At 48.2% G+C, this 23,687-nt stretch overlaps 1 protein-coding gene across 2 annotated transcripts in view; it reads right to left on the bottom strand.

Annotated features, from left to right (window-relative positions):
* Positions 1 to 23,687, bottom strand: part of rev3l (REV3 like, DNA directed polymerase zeta catalytic subunit) — a 68,317-nt gene that overhangs the window by 24,057 nt on the left and 20,573 nt on the right. For both annotated transcript variants that reach the window (XM_079255306.1, XM_079255307.1), the window contains exons 2-12: positions 23,034 to 23,223; positions 22,872 to 22,946; positions 22,049 to 22,209; positions 18,470 to 18,599; positions 18,299 to 18,393; positions 16,484 to 16,588; positions 15,107 to 15,191; positions 9,198 to 9,322; positions 6,367 to 6,495; positions 5,442 to 5,679; positions 3,627 to 3,769 (exon numbers count right to left, since the gene is read on the bottom strand). In XM_079255306.1, the coding sequence (XP_079111432.1) occupies positions 3,627 to 3,769; positions 5,442 to 5,679; positions 6,367 to 6,495; positions 9,198 to 9,322; positions 15,107 to 15,191; positions 16,484 to 16,588; positions 18,299 to 18,393; positions 18,470 to 18,599; positions 22,049 to 22,209; positions 22,872 to 22,946; positions 23,034 to 23,223 (1,476 nt within the window). The remainder of the gene's footprint in view (positions 1 to 3,626; positions 3,770 to 5,441; positions 5,680 to 6,366; positions 6,496 to 9,197; positions 9,323 to 15,106; positions 15,192 to 16,483; positions 16,589 to 18,298; positions 18,394 to 18,469; positions 18,600 to 22,048; positions 22,210 to 22,871; positions 22,947 to 23,033; positions 23,224 to 23,687) is intronic.

Here is a 23,687-nt window from a genome sequence, read left to right as displayed (position 1 = left end):
AGTTCAGCTACATGCCCACCTGAGCAGAAATAATTTATGCGAGGAGTTTCAGTCAGGATTTAGAGCTCATCATAGCACTGAGACGGCATTGGTGAAAGTTACTAATGACCTTCTTATGGCCTCAGACAAAGGACTTGTGTCCGTACTTATCTTGCTTGATCTTAGTGCTGCATTTGATACAGTCGATCATAACATTCTGTTACAGAGACTAGAACAGGTGGTTGGAATTACAGGTACAGCGTTAAGCTGGTTTAAATCATATTTATCCGATAGACTTCAGTTTGTTCATGTAAATGACAAGTCCTCCTCCCAAACTACAGTAAGTCATGGAGTTCCTCAAGGTTCTGTACTTGGACCAATACTCTTCACGCTATATATGCTCCCTTTAGGCAAAATTATTAGACAACATGGAATAAACTTTCATTGTTATGCAGATGATACTCAGATATACTTATCCTTTAAACCAGATGAAACAAATCAGCCCAATAGGCTACAAAATTGTCTCATAGACATAAAGACTTGGATGTCTAGAAATTTTCTCCTCTTAAACTCAGATAAGACTGAAGTAATTCTCGTTGGATCTGAAAAACTCAGAGCTAAATTTTCCGGCTTTGTAATGAACCTGGATGGCATTACTTTAGCTTCCAGTGCTACAGTGAGAAACCTTGGAGTAATATTTGACCCTGACCTGTCCTTTGGCCCACATATTAAGCAGGTTACTAAAACAGCCTTCTTTCATTTACGTAATATAGCCAAAATTAGGGACATTCTGTCTCAGAGTGATGCAGAAAAACTGGTTCACGCTTTTGTTACTTCAAGACTAGATTACTGTAACTCTCTATTACTGGGCTGTCCTAAATATGCCCTGAAAAGCCTTCAGCTGATCCAGAATTCTGCAGCCAGAGTCCTGACCAGACCCAGCAGGAGAGATCATATTTCTCCAGTTTTAGCCTCTCTTCATTAGCTTCCTGTTGAATCTAGAATAGAATTTAAAATCCTTCTCCTTACATATAAAGCCCTCCACAACCAGGCACCACTATATATCAGAGACCTCATTGTTCCTTATATACCAAGTAGAGTACTTCGTTTGCAGACTGCAGGCTTACTTGTGGTTCCTAGAGTCTCAAAGAGCCGAGCAGGAGGCAGAGCCTTTGGTTATTAGGCCCCTCTCTTATGGAATAAGCTCCCAGTTAGTGTTAGGGAAGCAGACACCCTCCCCACCTTTAAGACTAGGCTGAAGACTTATCTTTTTGATAAGTCCTATAGCTAGGGATGGTTAGCATCCCTTAGTTATGCTGCTATAGGTTTAGACTGCTGAGGGACATTTCCTGATACACTGAGCTTCTTTCTTTTTCTCTTTATCTCTTTCTTTTACCCCCCCCCCATAACAGTGTTGCATCATTAACATGTATGTCTCCTGTCTCAGCAGGTCTCCCTGGCCGGGAGTAGCAGTTCCTGTTGTCTGTTGTCTTTCTGTCCTCTTCCCCCCACACAGCAGAGGCAGATGGCTGCCTGTCCTGAGCCGGGTTCTGCCGGAGGTTTCCTTCCTGTTAAAAGGGAGTTTTTTCCTTCCCACTGTCGCCAGTGTGCTTGCTCAGGATGGGAGATTGAGTTGGACTCAACTCAATCTGTTGGTTTCCTTATATAGGCTGTTATGAATTGGCCTTCATTATGTTTTCCCCTCTGTCTGTAAAGCATCTTGAGATGGCATTGCCGTGATTTGACGCTATATAAATAAAGTTGAAATTGAATTGAAGACGACAATAAAAATAAATTCAATCCACCGAAAAACAAACTGATCAATTAGAAGACAAACAGAATACATCCACTATGCTGGTTGCATAAGTTTGGACACCTTTAAACCATAAGTCTGCTTGGATCTGCATCCAAGTGGACAGTCCACCAGCATCTTCCTACGATGTCCTCTACTGTTTGATTTCCTGCTTGTGTTGTTCTCACTCATATGTAAGTCGCTGTGAATAAAAGCGTCATCACGGTATCACTTCCAGACTTCCAGTCTTCCTCACAAACTCCAGACCTGTCAGACATCAGCTGGGCTACTAATAACTAACACTGATAAATAAGTGATTTTTACCCCATGGTTGTTTACTCTAAACCTTAATGCCATCAGACTCCAGGGTGTCCGTCTACAACCCTGAAATGATGTGGAGAGGAGGTGAACATGGACGCCTAACGTCAGCATGTTTCTGTGCTGTAGAATATTGTTCTGTCCGTTGTTTACGTTCAATGTTTCCACGTCAAGTCAGGTAAAACGCAGCGTGACCGTTCAGACTGATGTCACTTTGGCAACGACGAAGGTCTGGATTGGTACGGTTCAGGTTGGTACACACTGTGTGTGTGTGTGTGTGTGTGTGTCCACTGGTAAACACTGGGAACAGCAACAGATCAGAGCCGTCCTAGTTTTCCATTGGGATCCCAGTCTTACCAATCTGACCGTAATGCTAGACATGCTGGTCTCCACCGACTGGTGGAAACATCAGGAGCGGCTCCATGTTTAAATATACAGTAAACGTATCTTTGTTTTAAGTCACATGATAAGAAGACAAATTACAAGCTGCTGAATGTTCAACATTCTCCGTATCGACTTCTTCCTCCTTATAATTAAGGAAAGCATCGCGCCGCTAAAGCTGGTTCCATCCTCCATAAGAAGCTCGGCGATGGTGGCAATGGCTTTTATACGCGGCAGAGCGGGTTTGTGTGTTTAAATGCCACATGTTGTAAACATTTCCATACTTTCCACCATCTCAATAAGCTGTTTTATCTAAACAATCTATTATAGTTGTTATTATAGTTCTGACTATAATCTATAGTCAGAAAATATTCAGCAGCTTCACGTTAGCCACGCCCACCTCAGATGTCCAACCAATCACAGGATACCTCTCAGAGCGCCACGAGAAGAAAGTTCTGCCAGCCTGATGTGTAAAGAACCGTCTTCAACCACATCTGCAGGAACAAAAAGACTTTCTTTTTCTCAGGGCCTCAAGAACAAGAACAAAGTTCTCGCTTCTTGTATGAAGCAGGTCTAAAGACACGTTACGGAACTTTCTGACGTTAAAACTCGGCGTCCCGGACGTGTTCGAGGACACAGTGATGTCTCTCGTGTATTTCTAGAGCTGCTGCAGCATCCCGAGGCTGCGGTGCAACCAGCCGTGTTCTCAGCCCTCTTCAGGTCAGCAGCGGACACTCTGTGAGGTTCTGGTTCTGGTTGGACTGCAGCAGAACCTCCATGAAGTTTCCCTCCAACTGAAAGATGTTCTGATGGATCTTTTTTCTTAGCAGAAAGTCTCTGAAGCTTCCTGGCTGTCCAGAACTTTCCGCAGCTCCTCCTGCAGCTGATCAGAACCAGTTTAATGTTTTCAGCAGGTTTTTTCTGGGTCTTGCTCATGTCCCTGTTGGTCCACAGAGGACTCGGTTCTGTGGAGATGTTTCTGGACCTTCTCCTGACTGAGATCTTCGAGGAAGAACTGATGAAGACTGGATGATGGGGTTTCATGTTCTGATTTTTGCAGCCAGATTAAAATGTAGTCGTTAAAAGTTTGGAACGGAACCTGGATGAGAAAGTAAACTGGTGGCGATCGGATGTTTCCCAGCGGGAAGAGACTCACCGCTGCTCTCGTCCGCGGCTCCGTCCAGCTGGGGGATGGACAGGTTGGCGAACAGCGAGTTGTTCCCGCTCCACTCCATGTCGTCATCGGACGAGTCCTGCTGCTCATCACTGAAGCCGTCGTCTGCCTCCTTCGCCGCGGGCCTGCCGACACGACGGGAACAGCGACTGTAAACTCTCAGCTGACTGGGAAACCTTCGTTTCACCTCCCAGCCCTGCTGCAGGCGGAGGACGGAGACCAGGAGTCAGAACGACTTCTGGTCTGATCAGCAGACGCTCCTGCGACCTCCAGAACGTCACATTTCAGTCTCATCTTTGTTAGAAATAATTATAGATTTAATTATCTTTCATTTTCACAGCCAGGTTCTGCATGGAGACCCCGCGACAACCCAGGACGACCCGCGACAACCCAGGACGACTCAGGACAACCCAGGACGACCCGCGACAACCCAGGACGACCCGCGACAACCCAGGACGACTCAGGACAACCCAGGACGACTCAGGACAACCCGCGACAACCCAGGACGACCCGCGACAACCCAGGACGACCCGCGACAACCCAGGACGACTCAGGACAACCCAGGACGACCCGCGACAACCCAGGACGACCCGCGACAACCCAGGACGACCCGCGACAACCCAGGATGACCCAGGACGACCCGCGACAACCCAGGACGACCCGCGACAACCCAGGACGACCCGCGACAACCCAGGACGACTCAGGACAACCCAGGACGACCTGCGACGACCAAGGACGACCCAGGACGACCCGCGACGACCAAGGACGACCCAGGACGACCCAGGACGACCTACGACAACCCAGGACGACCCGCGACAACACAGGACAACCAAGGACGATCCAGGACGACCCGCGACGATCCAGGACGACCCACGATGACCCAGGACGACCCAGGACACACTGCAGGGATCTCAGCTGGCCTGGGAACGCCTCGGGTTCCCCCGCGATGAGGAAAGTCGGGTTTTCCTGCCAAGCCCGGCGATCCGACCTGGAAAAACAGCCAGAACTGAATGGTTCAATAAAACTGAAATGTAAAAGTATTTTTGCAAAATACAATATAATTAAATACAAATTTACATTTTCACAGCTTAACTTACTTAATTAAAAAAATATATTTTGCTGATTTATTTACACTTTCTGTCCTGTAAATTTAATTACACTTTTTACTAAATTAATTTTTTTTAAATGTATATATATATATATATATATATATATATATATATATATATATATATATATATATATATACATATACATATATAAATATACATTTAAAAAAATTAATTTAGTAAAAAGTGTAATTAAATTTACAGGACAGATATACATTTATCTATAAAAATATTTACACACTTTGTGTATTTAATTACAGAAATAAACTGGGTACAACAAAATAAATGCCTCATATAATTATATGTGCTATGGTGAAATAAAAGTTAGGTAAGTCAATAAATAATACATTTTAATGTTAATAAATGTGTTCATCAAAATAAATAAATGTGAATAAAGCAGGAAATAAAAAAATATTATTCTAGTGAGAAATTCCAGGAATTAAATTAATAAATAAAAGGTGTTAAATCATGTTAATAACTTCATTCATTGAAACAATATTTAAATATAAAAATTAAATTGAAAGTGTAAGTGTTATTGATTTAGTTTACATTTATTTAATTAACATATTTATCTATTATTTAAAATATTAATTTAGGTTTTTACTGATTTCTGTAATGAAAGTGGTCTCCATGACGATGGAGCAGAGCTCTACACTGATTTGTTGTTTTCCATCAGACATCAACTTGCCTCGATGCCGACGAGCTCCCGGCTGCCTCGCTGTCCCACCGCTGTGACATCATCATACTGAACTCCGCCTCCTCCTTCTCCAGCTCTGGCGCCGCTTCCTCTTCATCGCTGTTGCAGTGGTAGCTTCTGGTACCAGGAAGTGAGTGGGACTGGGAGTTCTGGCCACAAACTGTCCTGTGGAAGCCATCGTCCTCCAGACCTGCCAGCAAATCGATGATGGCGTGGTCTTTACTGCCGTCTGCAGAGACAAAGACAACAGAAATAAGCATGTTTACAACAGAAGTAAACATGTTTACAGCAGGAATAAACATGTTTACAGCAGGAATAAACATGTTTACAGCCGGAATAAACATGTTTACAGCAGAAATAAACATGTTTACAGCAGGAATAAACATGTTTACAGCAGGAATAAACATGTTTACAGCAGGAATAAGCATGTTTACAGCAGGAATAAGCATGTTTACAGCAGGAATAAACATGTTTACAGCAGGAATAAACATGTTAACAGCAGAAATAAACATGTTTACAGCAGGAATAAGCATGTTTACAGCAGGAATAAACATGTTTACAGCAGGAATAAACATGTTTACAGCAGGAATAAACATGTTTACAGCAGGAATAAACATGTTAACAGCAGAAATAAACATGTTTACAGCAGGAATAAACATGTTTACAGCAGAAATAAACATGTTAACAGCAGGAATAAACATGTTTACAGCAGAAACAAACATGTTTACAGCAGAAGTAAACATGTTTACAGCAGGAATAAACATGTTTACAGCAGGAATAAACATGTTTACAGCAGAAGTAAACATGTTTACAGCTGGTATAAAAACAGATCAGGTTTAGTTGGTCAGGTTTACCTTCATAACTGTAAAGAAGTGAATTCAGCAATATTCTAGAGAGAACATAAAATCTTCTGTACCTAAGACAGATGAATGGTTGGACGTCTGGGAGAGAGGAAGAAATGTCTGACTGCTCTCCAGAAGACTCAGGATGGCTTCTTCATCTACAACAGCCTCATCCGGGACCTTTCCGCTGCTCCTCACAGAGTCTGGAAACAGCAGCAGAAAGCAACAACCCTGTTAGCATGTCTGAAATGCCACACTGGGCTTCAGCAGAAACATTCAGACACGGTTCAGCCTGCCGGCTGCAGACACAGAGGCTGCTGATGGGAGTCAGTCTGGAGCTCTGGTGACAGGACACGACTCCGGCGGGGTCAGCAGGACTCGGAACATCCCGGTTTCAGTAAACGCTCTTCATCATCCAAGCGCGGTGAAGACTTCCTCCGACCAACATTTAACTCTTGGATCAGATCATCGGTGTCGAAGCCGCAGACAGGATCCTGGTGCATCTGCAGCAGGACTCCTGCTGTCTGTAACGGAAGCAGCAAAGCAGCTCCTGTCCGGCTGGAGCGACGCCTCGACGCACTGAGGCCAGTAAACCAGACTGTAGACCATCTGAATCTGTCCATTCACACCAAGTTCAGTCTGAATTATGGAAAACTGGGAAGATGGATTCCTCACGGAGCCGTGGCAACAGCATTCATCCTGTTCTACAGACCAGAACTGGGTTTCATCGTGGAGTCCAGAATCTGAAGCGGGACCACAAACGCTTCAGGACGGACTTCAGGACGGACACCAGTCTGGTTTCAGGAGGCAGAACCAGATCCCAGTCTGGTTTCAGGAGGCAGAACCAGATCCCAGTCTGGTTTCAGGAAGCAGAACCAGATCCCAGTCTGGTTTCAGGAAGCAGAACCAGATCCCAGTCTGGTTTCAGGAAGCAGAACCAGATCCCAGTCTGGTTTCAGAAGGCAGAACCAGATCCCAGTCTGGTTTCAGGAAGCAGAACCAGATCCCAGTCTGGTGTCAGGAGGCAGAACCAGATCCCAGTCTGGTTTCAGGAGGCAGAACCAGATCCCAGTCTGGTTTCAGGAAGCAGAACCAGATCCCAGTCTGGTTTCAGGAGGCAGAACCAGATCCCAGTCTGGTTTCAGGAAGCAGAACCAGATCCCAGTCTGGTTTCAGGAGGCAGAACCAGATCCCAGTCTGGTTTCAGGAGGCAGAACCAGATCCCAGTCTGGTTTCAGGAAGCAGAACCAGATCCCAGTCTGGTTTCAGGAAGCAGAACCAGATCCCAGTCTGGTTTCAGGAAGCAGAACCAGATCCCAGTCTGGTTTCAGAAGGCAGAACCAGATCCCAGTCTGGTTTCAGAAGGCAGAACCAGATCCCAGTCTGGTTTCAGGAAGCAGAACCAGATCTCAGTCTGGTTTCAGGAAGCAGAACCAGATCCCAGTCTGGTTTCAGGAAGCAGAACCAGATCCCAGTCTGGTTTCAGAAGGCAGAACCAGATCCCAGTCTGGTTTCAGGAAGCAGAACCAGATCCCAGTCTGGTTTCAGGAGGCAGAACCAGATCCCAGTCTGGTTTCAGGAAGCAGAACCAGATCCCAGTCTGGTTTCAGGAAGCAGAACCAGATCCCAGTCTGGTTTCAGGAAGCAGAACCAGATCCCAGTCTGGTTTCAGGAAGCAGAACCAGATCCCAGTCTGGTTTCAGGAGGCAGAACCAGATCCCAGTCTGGTTTCAGGAAGCAGAACCAGATCCCAGTCTGGTTTCAGGAAGCAGAACCAGATCCCAGTCTGGTTTCAGGAGGCAGAACCAGATCCCAGTCTGGTTTCAGAAGGCAGAACCAGATCCCAAGTCTGGTTTCAGGAGGCAGAACCAGATCCCAGTCTGGTTTCAGGAGGCAGAACCAGATCCCAGTCTGGTTTCAGGAGGCAGAACCAGATCCCAGTCTGGTTTCAGGAAGCAGAACCAGATCCCAGTCTGGTTTCAGGAGGCAGAACCAGATCCCAGTCTGGTTTCAGGAGGCAGAACCAGATCCCAGTCTGGTTTCAGGAAGCAGAACCAGATCCCAGTCTGGTTTCAGGAGGCAGAACCAGATCCCAGTCTGGTTTCAGGAGGCAGAACCAGATCCCAGTCTGATTTCAGGAAGCAGAACCAGATCCCAGTCTGGTTTCAGGAAGCAGAACCAGATCCCAGTCTGGTTTCAGGAGGCAGAACCAGATCCCAGTCTGGTTTCAGAAGGCAGAACCAGATCCCAGTCTGGTTTCAGAAGGCAGAACCAGATCCCAGTCTGGTTTCAGGAAGCAGATTTCCTCTTTACCTTCAGATCATCTTCAAACTTTCCTTCCTGATGAATCCTCGAGTCAGGTCTGGATTCAGTCCCATGACGTACTGGGAGACGTCCCATGACGTACTGGGAGACGTCCCATGACGTACTGGGAGACGTCCCATGACGTACTGGGAGACGTCCCATGACGTACTGGGAGACGTCTCTGTTCGCTTTCAGGATGGAGTCTCAGTTATTTGTATGAATCTGGTTTGTATGAACACAGTGTTAATAAACTGTGGATGTTTTCTGTGTTTCTTTTCACCACCTGGACTGTAAGGATCGGACTGTGTGAATAAATAGTAGAAATAAAGCTGGATGAAAGTGAACATTGATAAAATGTCTTCTAGAATCTTGTATCAGCTGCTTATTCTGATGTCAAAGTAAAAACAACAAGATGTTTCTCTGTGTTTTACAGATGATTCTCATCACTGCCTCCTCGCTGGACCAACAGTTCGGGTTTTTCTCTGAGCCATGAGCTCATCTTGTCTCCGTAGGACAACATGGTGAGGTGAAGCAAACCACGCTGAGATGGATCCGTTTTAACAGACACACATAAAACAACACAGAGTGGAGAAATACTGACCTGGCTGGGAGTCCCGGTGCACCTCCACAGCGTTAGCAGGGGTGCATGGCGGCCCGTCTGGGGTCAGGGGGTCAGCGTGGAGAGTCAGCGCACCGGGGAAATCGTCCACAGACAACTCCTGCGTCCTGAACAGAGAGAGACTCAGAATGAGACCACCACTGTGCCGAATTCAGGCAAACATCCACTAGAAGGACCAAACGTCCACCAGGCAGACCAAACATCCACCAGACGGACCAAACATCCACCAGACGGACCAAACGTCCACCAGACGGACCAAACGTCCACCAGACGGACCAAACGGCAGACCAAACATCCACCAGACGGACCAAACGTCCACCAGACTGACCAAACATCCACCAGACGGACCAAACGTCCACCAGACGGACCAAACGTCCACCAGACTGACCAAACGTCCACCAGACGGACCAAACGTCCACCAGACGGACCAAACGTCCACCAGACTGACCAAACGTCCACCAGACGGACCAAACATCCACCAGACGGACCAAACGTCCACCAGACGGACCAAACATCCACCAGACGGACCAAACGTCCACCAGACGGACCAAACGTCCACCAGACGGACCAAACATCCACCAGACGGACCAAACGTCCACCAGACGGACCAAACGTCCACCAGACGGACCAAACATCCACCAGACGGACCAAACGTCCACCAGACGGACCAAACGTCCACCAGGCAGACCAAACATCCACCAGACTGACCAAACGTCCACCAGACTGACCAAACGTCCACCAGACGGACCAAACGTCCACCAGACTGACCAAACGTCCACCAGACGGACCAAACGTCCACCAGACGGACCAAACATCCACCAGACGGACCAAACGTCCACCAGACGGACCAAACGTCCACCAGGCGGACCAAACGTCCACCAGGCGGACCAAACGTCCACCAGGCAGACCAAACATCCACCAGACGGACCAAACGTCCACCAGACGGACCAAACGTCCACCAGGCGGACCAAACGTCCACCAGGCGGACCAAACGTCCACCAGACGGACCAAACGTCCACCAGACGGACCAAACGTCCACCAGGCGGACCAAACGTCCACCAGACGGACCAAACGTCCACCAGACGGACCAAACGTCCACCAGACGGACCAAACGTCCACCAGGCAGACCAAACATCCACCAGACGGACCAAACGTCCACCAGACGGACCAAACGTCCACCAGGCAGACCAAACATCCACCAGGCAGACCAAACGTCCACCAGGCAGACCAAACATCCACCAGACGGACCAAACGTCCACCAGACGGACCAAACGTCCACCAGGCGGACCAAACGTCCACCAGGCGGACCAAACGTCCACCAGACGGACCAAACGTCCACCAGACGGACCAAACGTCCACCAGACGGACCAAACGTCCACCAGGCGGACCAAACGTCCACCAGACGGACCAAACGTCCACCAGACGGACCAAACGTCCACCAGACGGACCAAACGTCCACCAGACGGACCAAACGTCCACCAGGCAGACCAAACATCCACCAGACGGACCAAACGTCCACCAGACGGACCAAACGTCCACCAGGCAGACCAAACATCCACCAGGCAGACCAAACGTCCACCAGACGGACCAAACGTCCACCAGGCAGACCAAACGTCCACCAGACGGACCAAACGTCCACCAGACGGACCAAACGTCCACCAGGGGAACCAAACGTCCACCAGGCAGACCAAACGTCCACCAGACGGACCAAACGTCCACCAGACGGACCAAACGTCCACCAGGCAGACCAAACGTCCACCAGGCGGACCAAACGTCCACCAGACGGACCAAACGTCCACCAGGCGGACCAAACGTCCACCAGGCGGACCAAACGTCCACCAGGCGGACCAAACATCCACCAGACGGACCAAACGTCCACCAGGCAGACCAAACGTCCACCAGACGGACCAAACGTCCACCAGACGGACCAAACGTCCACCAGACCAGCTGGTGAGACCAGCTTCCGTGCCGCACGGAGCGGGAAGGCTGGTCCTGGAACAGTTTTACGCTGCTGAAGGATAAACTCCGTAAAAAAGAAGCCGTCAGTGATGATGAAATCTGGGAGTTTCCTGATCTTCCTGCTCCTTCAGGAAGTCAGATTTGTCTCCAGAGAGCCGGCGTGCCTAATTAGTCTGTTAGTTAACGACTTTCCAGCCGACGAGGGAGGGAGCGCAGCACACTTCAGGGAATTACTGCAGCAATTAACATGTTTCACCAGGAAGCCCCGCCCCCTTCCCCACCACCACTGCTGTGTGGAGAGACTGGAGGAGGCGATGTGCAGGCTGAGGAGACGGGAAGGGAGGATCAGCAGCAGGAAAGGAAGAGTCCTCTTCACAGCAGGACCTTCATCTCCATGGAAACCAGCAAGCCCTTCATGATTTGTTTCAAAGGCAGAGTTGTACAAATGATTGTGGCTGCGAGCTTCCAGAGTTTCTATCCCACCATAACGAGACAGACGTCTCTGTAACCAGCAGAGTCTCTGCTTCCATGACGTCGTGTTTATGTGGAGAAATGATCAGAAGCACTAAGTGGACTCTGATGTTCTCATGTTTCCTGCTTGGGGTTTGAACTGAGTTTGGTTTGGTTGAGTCTTTTAGCTGAGTTTCTCCCCGTCATGTTGCTATGCTATATGTTAGCATTGCTGCTATGCTACATGTTAGCACTGCTGCTATGCTGCATGTTAGCATTGCTGCTATGCTATATGTTAGCATTGCTGCTATGCTACATGTTAGCACTGCTGCTATGCTACATGTTAGCATTGCTGCTATGCTACATGTTAGCACTGCTGCTATGCTACATGTTAGCACTGCTGCTATGCTACATGTTAGCACTGCTGCTATGCTACATGTTAGCATTGCTGCTATGCTACATGTTAGCACTGCTGCTATGCTACATGTTAGCACTGCTGCTATGCTACATGTTAGCATTGCTGCTATGCTACATGTTAGCACTGCTGCTATGCTACATGTTAGCATTGCTGCTATGCTACATGTTAGCACTGCTGCTATGCTACATGTTAGCATTGCTGCTATGCTACATGTTAGCACTGCTGCTATGCTACATGTTAGCACTGCTGCTATGCTACATGTTAGCATTGCTGTTTCCAAAATCTGTTTGATCTTCACGGATCTTTAGGATGTAAAGCAAAGAAATAAATATAATGAGAGTGATAAAATTGGAAAAGTTCAAAGTGAAAGGAAATGAGAAATTTTCAAGAAACTTGTTTCCTGAAGAGAGACAACAGCAGATGGGAAGTGAGTGTTGACACAGAGAGCTGTGTGTGATCCATCTCCCCTCCTCCTCTGCTGCTGCTTGATATCTGATCTCAGTGAATGGAAAACATCTGGATGAGGCGCAGCAGCTCACACGCTGCTGGGTCAACTGTACTTTATAACAGGAAATACTTTCAGGCTGTACATCGAGGAGGGGAGGGGTTGGGTGGGGTGTGACCTCAACATCATTTCACCCCCTTTTTTCTCCACTACATCTGCTGTCACTTCACTTTCTACAACCTTCCTTTCCAGACGCTTCCTTCTGTCCCGAGGCCGGAGGTCTAACCCAGACGCTTCCCTCTGTCCCGAGGCCGGAGGTCTAACCCAGACGCTTCCCTCTGTCCCGAGGCCGGAGGTCTAACCCAGACGCTTCCCTCTGTCCCGAGGCCGGAGGTCTAACCCAGACGCTTCTTTCTGTCCCGAGGCCGCAGATCTAACCCAGACGCTTCCTTCTGTCCCGAGGCCGCAGGTCTAACCCAGACGCTTCCTTCTGTCCCGAGGCCGCAGGTCTAACCCAGACGCTTCCTTCTGTCCCGAGGCCGGAGGTCTAACCCAGACGCTTCCCTCTGTCCCGAGGCCGGAGGTCTAACCCAGACGCTTCCCTCTGTCCCGAGGCCGGAGGTCTAACACCGACGCTTCCCTCTGTCCCGAGGCCAGAGGCCTAACCCAGACGCTTCCCTCTGTCCCGAGGCCGGAGGCCTAACCCAGACGCTTCCCTCTGTCCCAAGGCCGGAGGTCTAACCCAGACGCTTCCCTCTGTCCCGAGGCCGGAGGCCTAACCCAGACGCTTCCCTCTGTCCCGAGACCGTAGGCCTAACCCAGACGCTTCCCTCTGTCCCGAGACCGTAGGCCTAACCCAGACGCTTCCCTCTGTCCCGAGACCGTAGGCCTAACCCAGACGCTTCCCTCTGTCCCGAGGCCAGAGGCCTAACCCAGACGCTTCCCTCTGTCCCAAGGCCGGAGGTCTAACCCAGACGCTTCCCTCTGTCCCGAGGCCAGAGGCCTAACCCAGACGCTTCCCTCTGTCCCGAGGCCAGAGGCCTAACCCAGACGCTTCCCTCTGTCCCGAGGCCGGAGGTCTAACCCAGACGCTTCTCTCTGTCCCAAGGCCGGAGGTCTAACCCAGACGCTTCTCTCTGTCCCGAGGCCGGAGGTCTAACCCAGACGCTTCCCTCTGTCCCGAGGCCGGAGGTCTAACCCAGACGCTTCTCTCTGTCCCGAGGCCGGAGGTCTAACCCAGACGCTTCTCTCTGTCCCGAGGCCGGAGGTCTAACCCAGACGCTTCCCTCTGTCCCGAGGCCGGAGGTCTAACCCAGACGCTTCTCTCTGTCCCAAGGCCGGAGGTCTAACCCAGACGCTTCCCTCTGTCCCGAGGCCGGAGGTCTAACCCAGACGCTTCTCTCTGTCCCAAGGCCGGAGGTCTAACCCAGACGCTTCTCTCTGTCCTGAGGCCGGAGGTCTAACCCAGACGCTTCCCTCTGTCCCAAGGCCGGAGGTCTAACCCAGACGCTTCCCTCTGTCCCGAGGCCGGAGGCCTTACCCAGACGCTTCCCTCTGTCCCGAGGCCGGAGGTCTAACCCAGACGCTTCTCTCTGTCCCGAGGCCGGAGGTCTAACCCAGACGCTTCCCTCTGTCCCGAGGTCTAACGCAGACGCTTCCCTCTGTCCCGAGGCCGGAGGTCTAACCCAGACGCTTCCCTCTGTCCCGAGGTCTAACCCAGACGCTTCCCTCTGTCCCGAGGCCGGAGATCTAACCCAGACGCTTCCCTCTGTCCCGAGGTCTAACGCAGACGTTTCCCTCTGTCCCGAGGCCGGAGGTCTAACGCAGATGCTTCCCTCTGTCCCGAGGCCAGAGGCCTTACCCAGACGCTTCCCTCTGTCCCGAGGCCGGAGAGCTAACCCAGACGCTTCCCTCTGTCCCGAGGCCGGAGGCCTAACCCAGACGCTTCCCTCTGTCCCGAGGCCGGAGGTCTAACCCAGACGCTTCTCTCTGTCCCGAGGCCGGAGGCCTAACCCAGACGCTTCCCTCTGTCCCGAGGCCGGAGGTCTAACCCAGACGCTTTCCTCTGTCCCGAGACTGGAGATCTAACCTAGACGCTGAGTTTCAGGTAAGTTCACCACAACTTCTTCATAACTTCAAAACAAATGGATGAAGATGTGAGAAACCTCTGACTGTTGTGGCTCCGAGGTTCCTCTATTGAGTCATTCAGCCATTCAGTCATCTCCACAAAGAAGTGAGACGAGTGCAGGGATGTGCTGGCTTTTTAGTTGAAAAGTCGCAGAATAAATACAATTACATTTTTTTGCATAATGAAGAATGAAGAGACTTATTAATCACTGGGAGAGTGTGCACGTCAGGTGTACCTGGAGTTATGCGGAGGTGTGGTAAGAGTGTGTAGATGCTCCCCATGTGGTGTGTAAGTAGTGAAGATGGATGAGGGGGCTGGACAGCGAAGGCATCGTTCAACCAAAAAGAGTTGTTTTTTTTCCATTGATAAAAGAATATTTCAGAGCGTAGTCATAATACCACGGCATACGCTGAAACGTGTTGATCTGAGCTATCATCCCCTCCGACATATCCGCACATGTCTGGACGAGTGTGTTGCAAGAAGAAACTTACACATCAAAGTCCTTCTCCTTCAGAATCTCCTTCAGCCTCTTCAGAAACACTTTCTCGCTCTCCGTTGAAGTGACAAAACCTCGATCTGGAACACATCAGACAAATCACTTATATCAGCACGTTTCTCTGGCGCAGTAGATCGCCCTTCAGGAGATCTACCAACGATTTCCAGCTAATTTTATCCCGTCCAGGAGGTTTACAATCCAGCCACAACATAGTGTTTATTCAGAGACTCTGCATGGTAAATCCACAATGATCCACGATAATACCATTATTTATCACATCTTCACCACTATGTTGCTAAGAGACCTCTATTTTCACCTGGACATGATGATGAAGACACTTCCTGTCAAACTTTCCACCAATCAGAGAGCTTAAACTGACGGTAATGTCCAATCAGGAGCAGCCAAAGATCAGAACAGCAGAAAAAATAAAGGTTGTTTCTGTCTGGAGTGAAGCCAAGACGACGTTTTGATGCACGGTGGTGCTGAAAAGCAGCTGAGCTGGAGCTGGTTTGGTGAGGACAGCAGGTAAATAGTGGAATAAATAACTGAAAATAGCAAAAAAGAAAACAGCTGAAGGAAAATTATATTCATTTCATATTATTTTACCTCACAATCTGATTACTGAGGTGAAAACATGATGTCTGGATGTCGATTGGGCTTAAAGCCTACTTTTAAATCTAAAAGGTTAAAGACGCATTACGGAACTTTCTAACCTTAAAACTCGGCGTCCCGGACGTGTTTGAAGACACAGTGACATCTATCATGTGTATGTCTAGAGCCGCTGCTGCCCAGTGGCGTCCCGAGGCTGAGAATCCGACACTATACAATGTTTACATCCGGGACGCAACGTGACGTGACGTTTCACTTCATGAGGAACTGAATGTTCTGAACACGCAACGTCACTGATTCCGCAAAGAAACCAGAAGATTAAAAGAGAGAAAGAGACAAAATATTCGTCATAACATGGTCTTCTGCTGGCTGGAGAGAGCTAACAGGTCAGGTAGGATGCAGGATGGTGGCTGAAAATGTGGTTTGGAGTTTTAAGGGTTAAATATTTCAGATATTTGTAAACCAGAGATACTTTCAGTATAAAACCAGAATCTTTCGAAGAATCTGGAAGCAAACAACATCAGAGCGCTGCAGCAGATGTGTCTGTCATCATTTATCATCCCCGTTTCCACGGTAACGTCTCATGTGCGAGGAAAACTCTGCAGTCGTCTTGTTTGCAGCTTGACATCAACATAAAAGACATGATGATGATGACTTGACTCCTGGAAACTTAACAGTTAAACCCGATGGAGGAAACATCCTGACGCTCGGCTGTGACAGCTTCCTGATCAAAGAACAATCACTTCCATTGATCTGTTCTCACCTTGTGACTCGGGCGTTTCTATCTGAGAGGTCTGGTTCTTCTCTCTCCTCCTCTGCTTCTCGTCCTCCCAGATTGCCTGCAGACCCGGGTTCCTGCCGATCTGGTCTGGAAACAAACAAGAACCTCAGCTCACTGCTCCATCATCATCATCATCATTCCTCTGGAGGAAGACGGTAGCAGACATGTTTCAGAGCAGGGCTATGTTCACACTGCAGGGCTTGCTGCTCATATCAGATGTTTTTGTGAAATCCGAATTATTTGAAAATCCGTTCACATTCCCGATCAAATGTGACTTGTATGTGATCTCCTGTATGAACATCATGCGCACCAGAAGCGTCCTGTAGAAGACATGGCGGCGTGCAGTGAGCGTGCGTCTGACGTCTTTGTGTTTGCAGAAGTAAATATTGATGGCAGCAGAGCATTTGGTATTTTAAACATTTTGTCCAACCGTAGCCACAACATTGTGGATGGGTTCGTTTTAAGGAGACGTTTACAGAAGAGGAAAGTAAAAGTTTTGGTCTTTGTGGAGCTGCAGCAGCAACAACTGTAGAGAGAAACGTTTGGGTACGGAGGATTGGTGGGAGAGTGATATGAGCGCATTTACCGATAAAGATTTCATAAACAACAAACGCAGAATAATGACGTTTGTCGCGTGTCGGATTAATGCGACCTGACCATTCAGACTGAAGTCGCATGGCAAAAAGAGCAGAAACATATCGGATTTAGGACCACATATCCAAACGGCCTGGGTCGCATCAGAAAATATCAGATCTGTGTCGTTCAGACTGTTAAGAAAAGATCGGTTCCATATCGCATCGGGGCTCAAACACCGGATTGAAGTCACCTCAGCCTGTAGTGTGAACGTAGCCTAAAAGATGAGCAGCCAACCAAAACTGATGAGCTTGTTCCTAAAAGAGGGAAATTTCTGTCTGGATGCGGTTTGGATATAAAAAGACTGACGTGGAACCAACAACAGACTAGCTCCCAGTCCCAACAACGGACTCCGACACAACTCACTCATTTTATCACCTGCGCAGGAATCAGGATAAAGAATACAGAATAAAGAATAGAGTCAACCAGTAAAAGCAGCAAAAGCAGCAAAAGCAGCGTCAAGTGGAGGAGAAAGCTCATAATAAACTCCAGACCAAACGCTGCAGCAGGTATTTACCTGTGGAACGTCATACGGCCATAGTTCCCCCAGATGGAAGGAGATCCCTGCTGCTGCTGCCTAGCAACATCTGATACATAACTGATGACTGACCCAACATAACACAGTTTTATATCATTATGGGGATGTAAAATGAGTGATATCGAGATATGAGGTTTTGGTCGTACCACCCTACTCATCACCATCAGTGAAAATGTTTTTAGTTTCCTCTCCATCCCTGAGAGTTCAGTCTGATGTGAACCCTTGGAGCTCATGGCGGTGCTGGGAAGCACTCAGACTGAAAACATCCAGTTTTAAGTGATTTACACGTCGGATCGATAACGTGGCTTGCTGAGGAGCCAATGGCAGCGTTCCTCCTACAGGAACATGATCCTGGCTCTGAAGCAGCAGCTGCATCTGTTCTGGGAGCTCCATCTGTTAATGCGTGAGCTCCGAGCTCACTCCGCCCCCTGCGACAGGAGCTGTGAGGTCACGGGTTCACGTCCGGGTCTGATAATGGATTTTAGGTGTTTCGGTTCTCAGAGGGAGGCAGCCTGAACAGCAGCTCCATCAGTCATCCGAGCCAAACTGCTGGAAACACACACCATGCAGGCAAAGAGACCGGCGCTGTGGAGAGCTGGGGGGCATGGCCTCCTGAGGGGTCTTACTTTCAATGTCGAGGCGGTTGAGGATGTCCACGGCGACGGCGTCAACCTCCAGCTCACACGTGCTCTGCCTCGCCACCTCATCCAGGACCAAGGAGCTGCAAACAGCAAGGATGAATGAAGTTTTACTGACAGGTCCGGCTGTTGTTCAACACCTGCAGTAGGTAGACTCACCTGGGCAAAGCAAACTCGTCCCAGCGGACAAACGCGCCCCCCTGGGTGTTGTCGTTGATCATGGGGCTCTTCCAGGGACTGATGCTGAGACGACAGCTGGACGTTTGTCTGTCTGGCTCTGTTGCTTCTTCTGGAAAAGACAAACATGGATAAGAGTTTCTCCGAGGAGGAAAAATCACGGAGACAAAGCTTTTCCATCTTTAAACTCAGGTGAAGGTTTCCCTCATCCAGGATTATGCAATTAAAGCCGGGGTAGGTGATGTTGGGGAGCTAGCAGGATGTGAAAACGCCGCCATGCCTTGGCTCCTCACCCTCTGGTTCTGCTCCTTGCGTGATCCGAGGCTTTTTTACTCACAGCTTTTTCCACCAACGATTTTCTCTTTCTCGGCTGTTTAGCGGGAGGAGGGAAATAAAACCGAGCCGGGTCGGAAAATCCTTCCTGCATTTTCTCAGCCATGTTTGCCTTCAGAGTTTCTTCTTCACTACTTTGTATTTTCATCCTAACACGCTGTTTATATGCAGGGTGTGGCTATCAGGTATGTGCTGCTGGAGGGGGAGGAGGGGAGCCGGGAGAAGAAGCTACGAAATATAAGAAAAGAACAACTCTATTTGGGTTCAAACCATAGACTGTATATGAAAGATGGACGAAGCCTCCGGCAGTTAAAGGTGAAGCCTATGCGGAAGTGCAAAAAACTGCAGTTCCCCCTTCATCCACTAGGGTCTGCAAAACTAGTAGACTCCCATGTTAAAAAGACCAACTTCACAGCAGGAATAAACATGTTTACAGCAGAAATAAACATGTTTACAGCAGAAATAAACATGTTTACAGCAGGAATAAACATGTCTACAGCCTGGTACAAAAATCCATTTTAGGTTTAATAGGTCAGGTTTACCTTCATGACAACTGTGGGGGGAGTGAATTTTTTTCTAACTCGCCCGTTTAAAAGTAATTTAATCTCGAAGTTCAGCATATTTAGGGGCGTGTCCTTTTGATTGACCGGTACCCGATCTCCCGCTTTAAGTCAGAAGAACGTAGAACAACTGCGGTTTTTTAGCGGTTAACAACGCGACTTAGCTTTAGCCCGCTTACCTCAGTTAGCTGGTTAGCTCCTGTTATCTCCAGGTTAGCTCTGTTAGCTCTTAGATACAGAAAGCTCGGAGTTCGCTAGATGTCAATCATCCACCATGACGCTCACAGCCCCCCTCTAAGCTCCACCTCTTTGACCATATTTGTATTTTCCGGGAGAGACGACACGCATGCCCCTGCCAAGATGGGGATGGTAGGAACCGCCCACCGAGCTTCAATTCAGCTCTTCAGAAACCTACGGGTGACGTCACGGAGGCTCCAGCCATCTTTTTATACACAGTCTGTGGTTGGAACTTTTGGATTGGTCAGAGTTTTTACAGATTTACAGTAAACTGAGGGGTCTAACTATATTTCTTATTGTTCATGATTACAGAATGTATAGACTACTATCAGGACGAGCAACCACTTCACCCAGAGGAACATGTCTCTGAGCAACATTACCTACTGTAGCTTTAAAGGAAGAATCAAAAGAAAAGTGAGAACTCTGACCGTCTTTGATCATGATGACCGACTCGCCACCTTCCCACCAAACATGTTCCAAAGTTTTATCAGTTTTAAACCATTTTACAGAACAGAGAACCAGAATCCTCTCCCGTCAAAATAAAAGCACAAAGACGAGTCATACGGTTGTTATGAGGAGGAAGAATGTGAAAAAGAGAATATGAATGACGGGAAAACTAAGGTTTAGACTATAAAGAGGAAGATTGTAAAGAATACAAAGAAGAACAGAAAAACGAAGAAGACAACATTAAAAGAAAAAGAAAACATCTTGGTTGTGTCTCAGGAGACAGGATAATTAGTTCTGCTGTTTTAGAAACTTTCAGTGGGAGTTGAAGCTGTGTGATGGACGTAAAAACGCATTAACGGCTCCATTCATCTTCAGCTGGAAGCAGCCTCTCGTCTTTCTGCCGTCTGATCCCAGATTAACCGCCGGCTTTCAAGCTGGAGAAGAAAAGGTGAACAGGTGGAACCATTATCGGGGTATTTGGGTTTCTTTGTTGTGGAGCGTTAAAATCTCCTTTCCACTGATTGCATCAGGAGAGGTGGATCCAGCATGGAACCTGCTTCTGTTGGAGGACAGTCAAGCGTGAGGCTTCTGTAGAAGAACTGAGGTGAGGAATTTCCTGTCCTGAATTATTTCTATCCTCAAACATGAAGGTCCTGCACCAGTTTGAGGTAAGGAGATGAACCAGAGCAGGAAACCAGCTGGAGAAGGGGTTGGGTTTGTAAGTCTGCATCCATATCAGGATAAACTGGTTGGGCAGAAAATGAAATATTTTGCACTTTTTGCTTGTTTCTTTCTTTTTATTTATATTAATTTATTAAGAATGAAGTATTTATCTATTAAAAAATACAAAATGTGCAGTTAGCATATCAGCTAATTTACGCCTGTTGCCCTTGGCAGGTCACAGATAAACCTCAACTGCAGGTAACAGACATGGAAAGTAAAAGTACAGCCTGGTAGTAGTAAACTGTGTAAAACTAACACCTTAAATGAATAGTATTTAATTATATTAGGCTTTTTATTGGCAAAAATAAATTATTGCTTTCATAAACACGTATTTTACTGAAGTCTATCATGAAGTCCAAATGAAAGCATCTCGTAGCTTCCAATGACTTATTTATAAATACACAGGTGGCGGCGCTCCCAGCATAAGGCGGTCATAAACAGCAGAGATGCTAATCTGTTAGTTAGCATCTCTGCTGTAATAAATGTCAGAGATGCTAATCTGTTAGTTAGCATCTCTGCTGTAATAAACATCAGATATGCTAATCTGTTAGTTAGCATCTCTGCTGTAATAAACATCAGATATGCCAATCTGTTAGTTAGCATCTCTGCTGTAATAAATATCAGAGATGCTAATCTGTTAGTTAGCATCGCTGCTGTGATAAACATCAGATATGCTAATCTGTTAGTTAGCATCGCTGCTGTAATAAATATCAGATATGCTAATCTGTTAGTTAGCATCGCTGCTGAAATAAACATCAGATATGCTAATCTGTTTGTTAGTATCTCTGCAGTAATAAACAGCAGAGATGCTTATCGTTTGTTAGCATCTCTGCAGTATAAAACATCAGAGATGCTAATCTGTTAGTTAGCCTACAGTGGAAAAACTCCATTGCAAGAGATTGCTGGTACTGTTCACAGAAGTCGCACCAGAAGGACAACGTGCGCTGCTTTCAAACCCATTTTTTAATCATGTTTTTGTCATTCATTTTAGCTGATCTGTTAAGGAGAGTGGGGGTTGATGACCTCCCTCTCGTCCCACCCTGACATTAGCTGTTAGCCGCTGGTTCCATCGAATATGAAAGCGTCACAGTACAGCTGAGCGGATTGCTGCAGCACCAGTCAACCGAAGTGTTTCTGGTTGACTGTCCAGAGAAGAATCTTGAACATGATGGACACTACTGGACTATGAAGTATGTTCAGCCAGAGGCTGCTTCAGATCATTCCTTCTAACGGATGTACAGAGCAACCGTTCCCGTCTTACCTTTGCTGCTTCTCCTGCGGAACTTCACAGCTCCCAGGTTGACCATGTTCATGCCGTACAGGTTGTAGTCTATGAAGAGCTGCAGCAGGTAGGGAATATGACCCTCATGGGGCTGATAACTCTTATTCATCACTGCGCCGCTTTGCAGCAGCTCACACACTCTGCAAGACACAAAGAAATATGTTAAAACCTTCCAGGTGTTATCGCAGACCTCCATGTCAGACTGAACAGGCCTGTTGTCCAAAACAGAGCCCTGCCCACCTGGTAGTGTCTACCTGGACGACCTCTGCAGGGTGATAACTACGTGCCAAATAAAAACAACCGCCCTGACTCTGGACACAGTCCTTCCACGCAGATAAACGCTGTTTGATGGAACTACAGCAGAGCAACTCATCTCGGTGCTAAGCTGCCGCTAACTCCTGCTGGTTTTACTGCTTCCAAGCTACCACACCAGACTCAACTGATCCAGCAGCCTATGATGGTCTACACAATGACCAACTGTCGTGTTGGAGCAGGGATACATTAAAGCTTTTGGGACTACAGTGTGTGAATCTGGAAGCTTCTTTTGGATTTTCTTTTTTTCTGTCCCTGTCTTCCATCTTCTTCCCATTTTTTTCTCCTCCAACGATAACTGATCTCTCTTGAGAATAACTCGCATAGTGCTCACACACACACACACACACACACACACACACACACACACACACACACACACACACACACACACAATCAATCCCTACAAGTAAACATGCAGCGATTGATTCCGTTTAGTGAGCCAACAGCCTTCAGAAAGTCCAGTCCTGCTCTCATTAACCCGTCTCACCTTTTCACCATGTGAGGATTGTACAGGTAGATCTTCATAAAGTGCTTCTCGTTGGCATGGTAACCGTAGAAAGGCCTGGAAGACAAAACCACCACCAGAGATCTCAGTCAGCACGTCTGAACCTCCGTCCTGCCAGTTTGGTGACTGGAAAGTGTAACTTACATCCCAGAGACCAGCACCACTTTGAACACATGCTGCGTGTTGGATGCGGGGTTTCCCATGGCAACGTTGAGGGCTCTGTCGATGCTGAACGCCACCTGCCGCAGGTGGCGCTCTGGCTGCTGTCCGTAGCCGTCGTACGGGACGTAGACATACGGGAACACACCATGGAGGTGGAGACATGTCTTCTGGCCTGAAACAACACCAAGAAGAAAACTGCAGTCAGAAACACAACTCTACGAGCCGGCAGGATCCCGACAGGCTGCTGCGGAAGAAGGAGGAGGAGGAGGAGGAGGAGGGAGGAGGAGGCAGCATGATGGAGGAGGAGGAGGGAGTAGGAGACATGAAGGAGGAGGGAGGAGGAGGCATGATGGAGGAGGAGGGAGGAGGAGGAAGAGGGAGGAAGAGGGGGCATGATGGAGGAGGAAACATGAGAGAGGAGGAGGCGGGAAGAGGGAGAAGGAGGAATGAGGGAGGAGGCAGCATGATGGAGGAGATATGAGGGAGGAGAAGGAGGCATGAGAGGATATGGAGGCATGAGGAAGGGGGAGAAGGAGGAGGAGGAGGCAGTATGAGGAAAGAGGAGGAGGCTTTGAGGAAAGAGGAGGCTTTGAGGGAGGAGGAGGAGGAGGAGGCAGCATGAGGAAAGAGGAGGAG

Source organism: Telmatherina bonti (assembly GCF_933228915.1).
Source record: "Telmatherina bonti genome assembly, chromosome: 16".
Taxonomy (NCBI): Eukaryota; Metazoa; Chordata; class Actinopteri; order Atheriniformes; family Telmatherinidae; genus Telmatherina; species Telmatherina bonti.
Note: the sequence above shows the minus strand (reverse complement) of the source record. Positions and strands in the feature narration are given on the sequence as shown.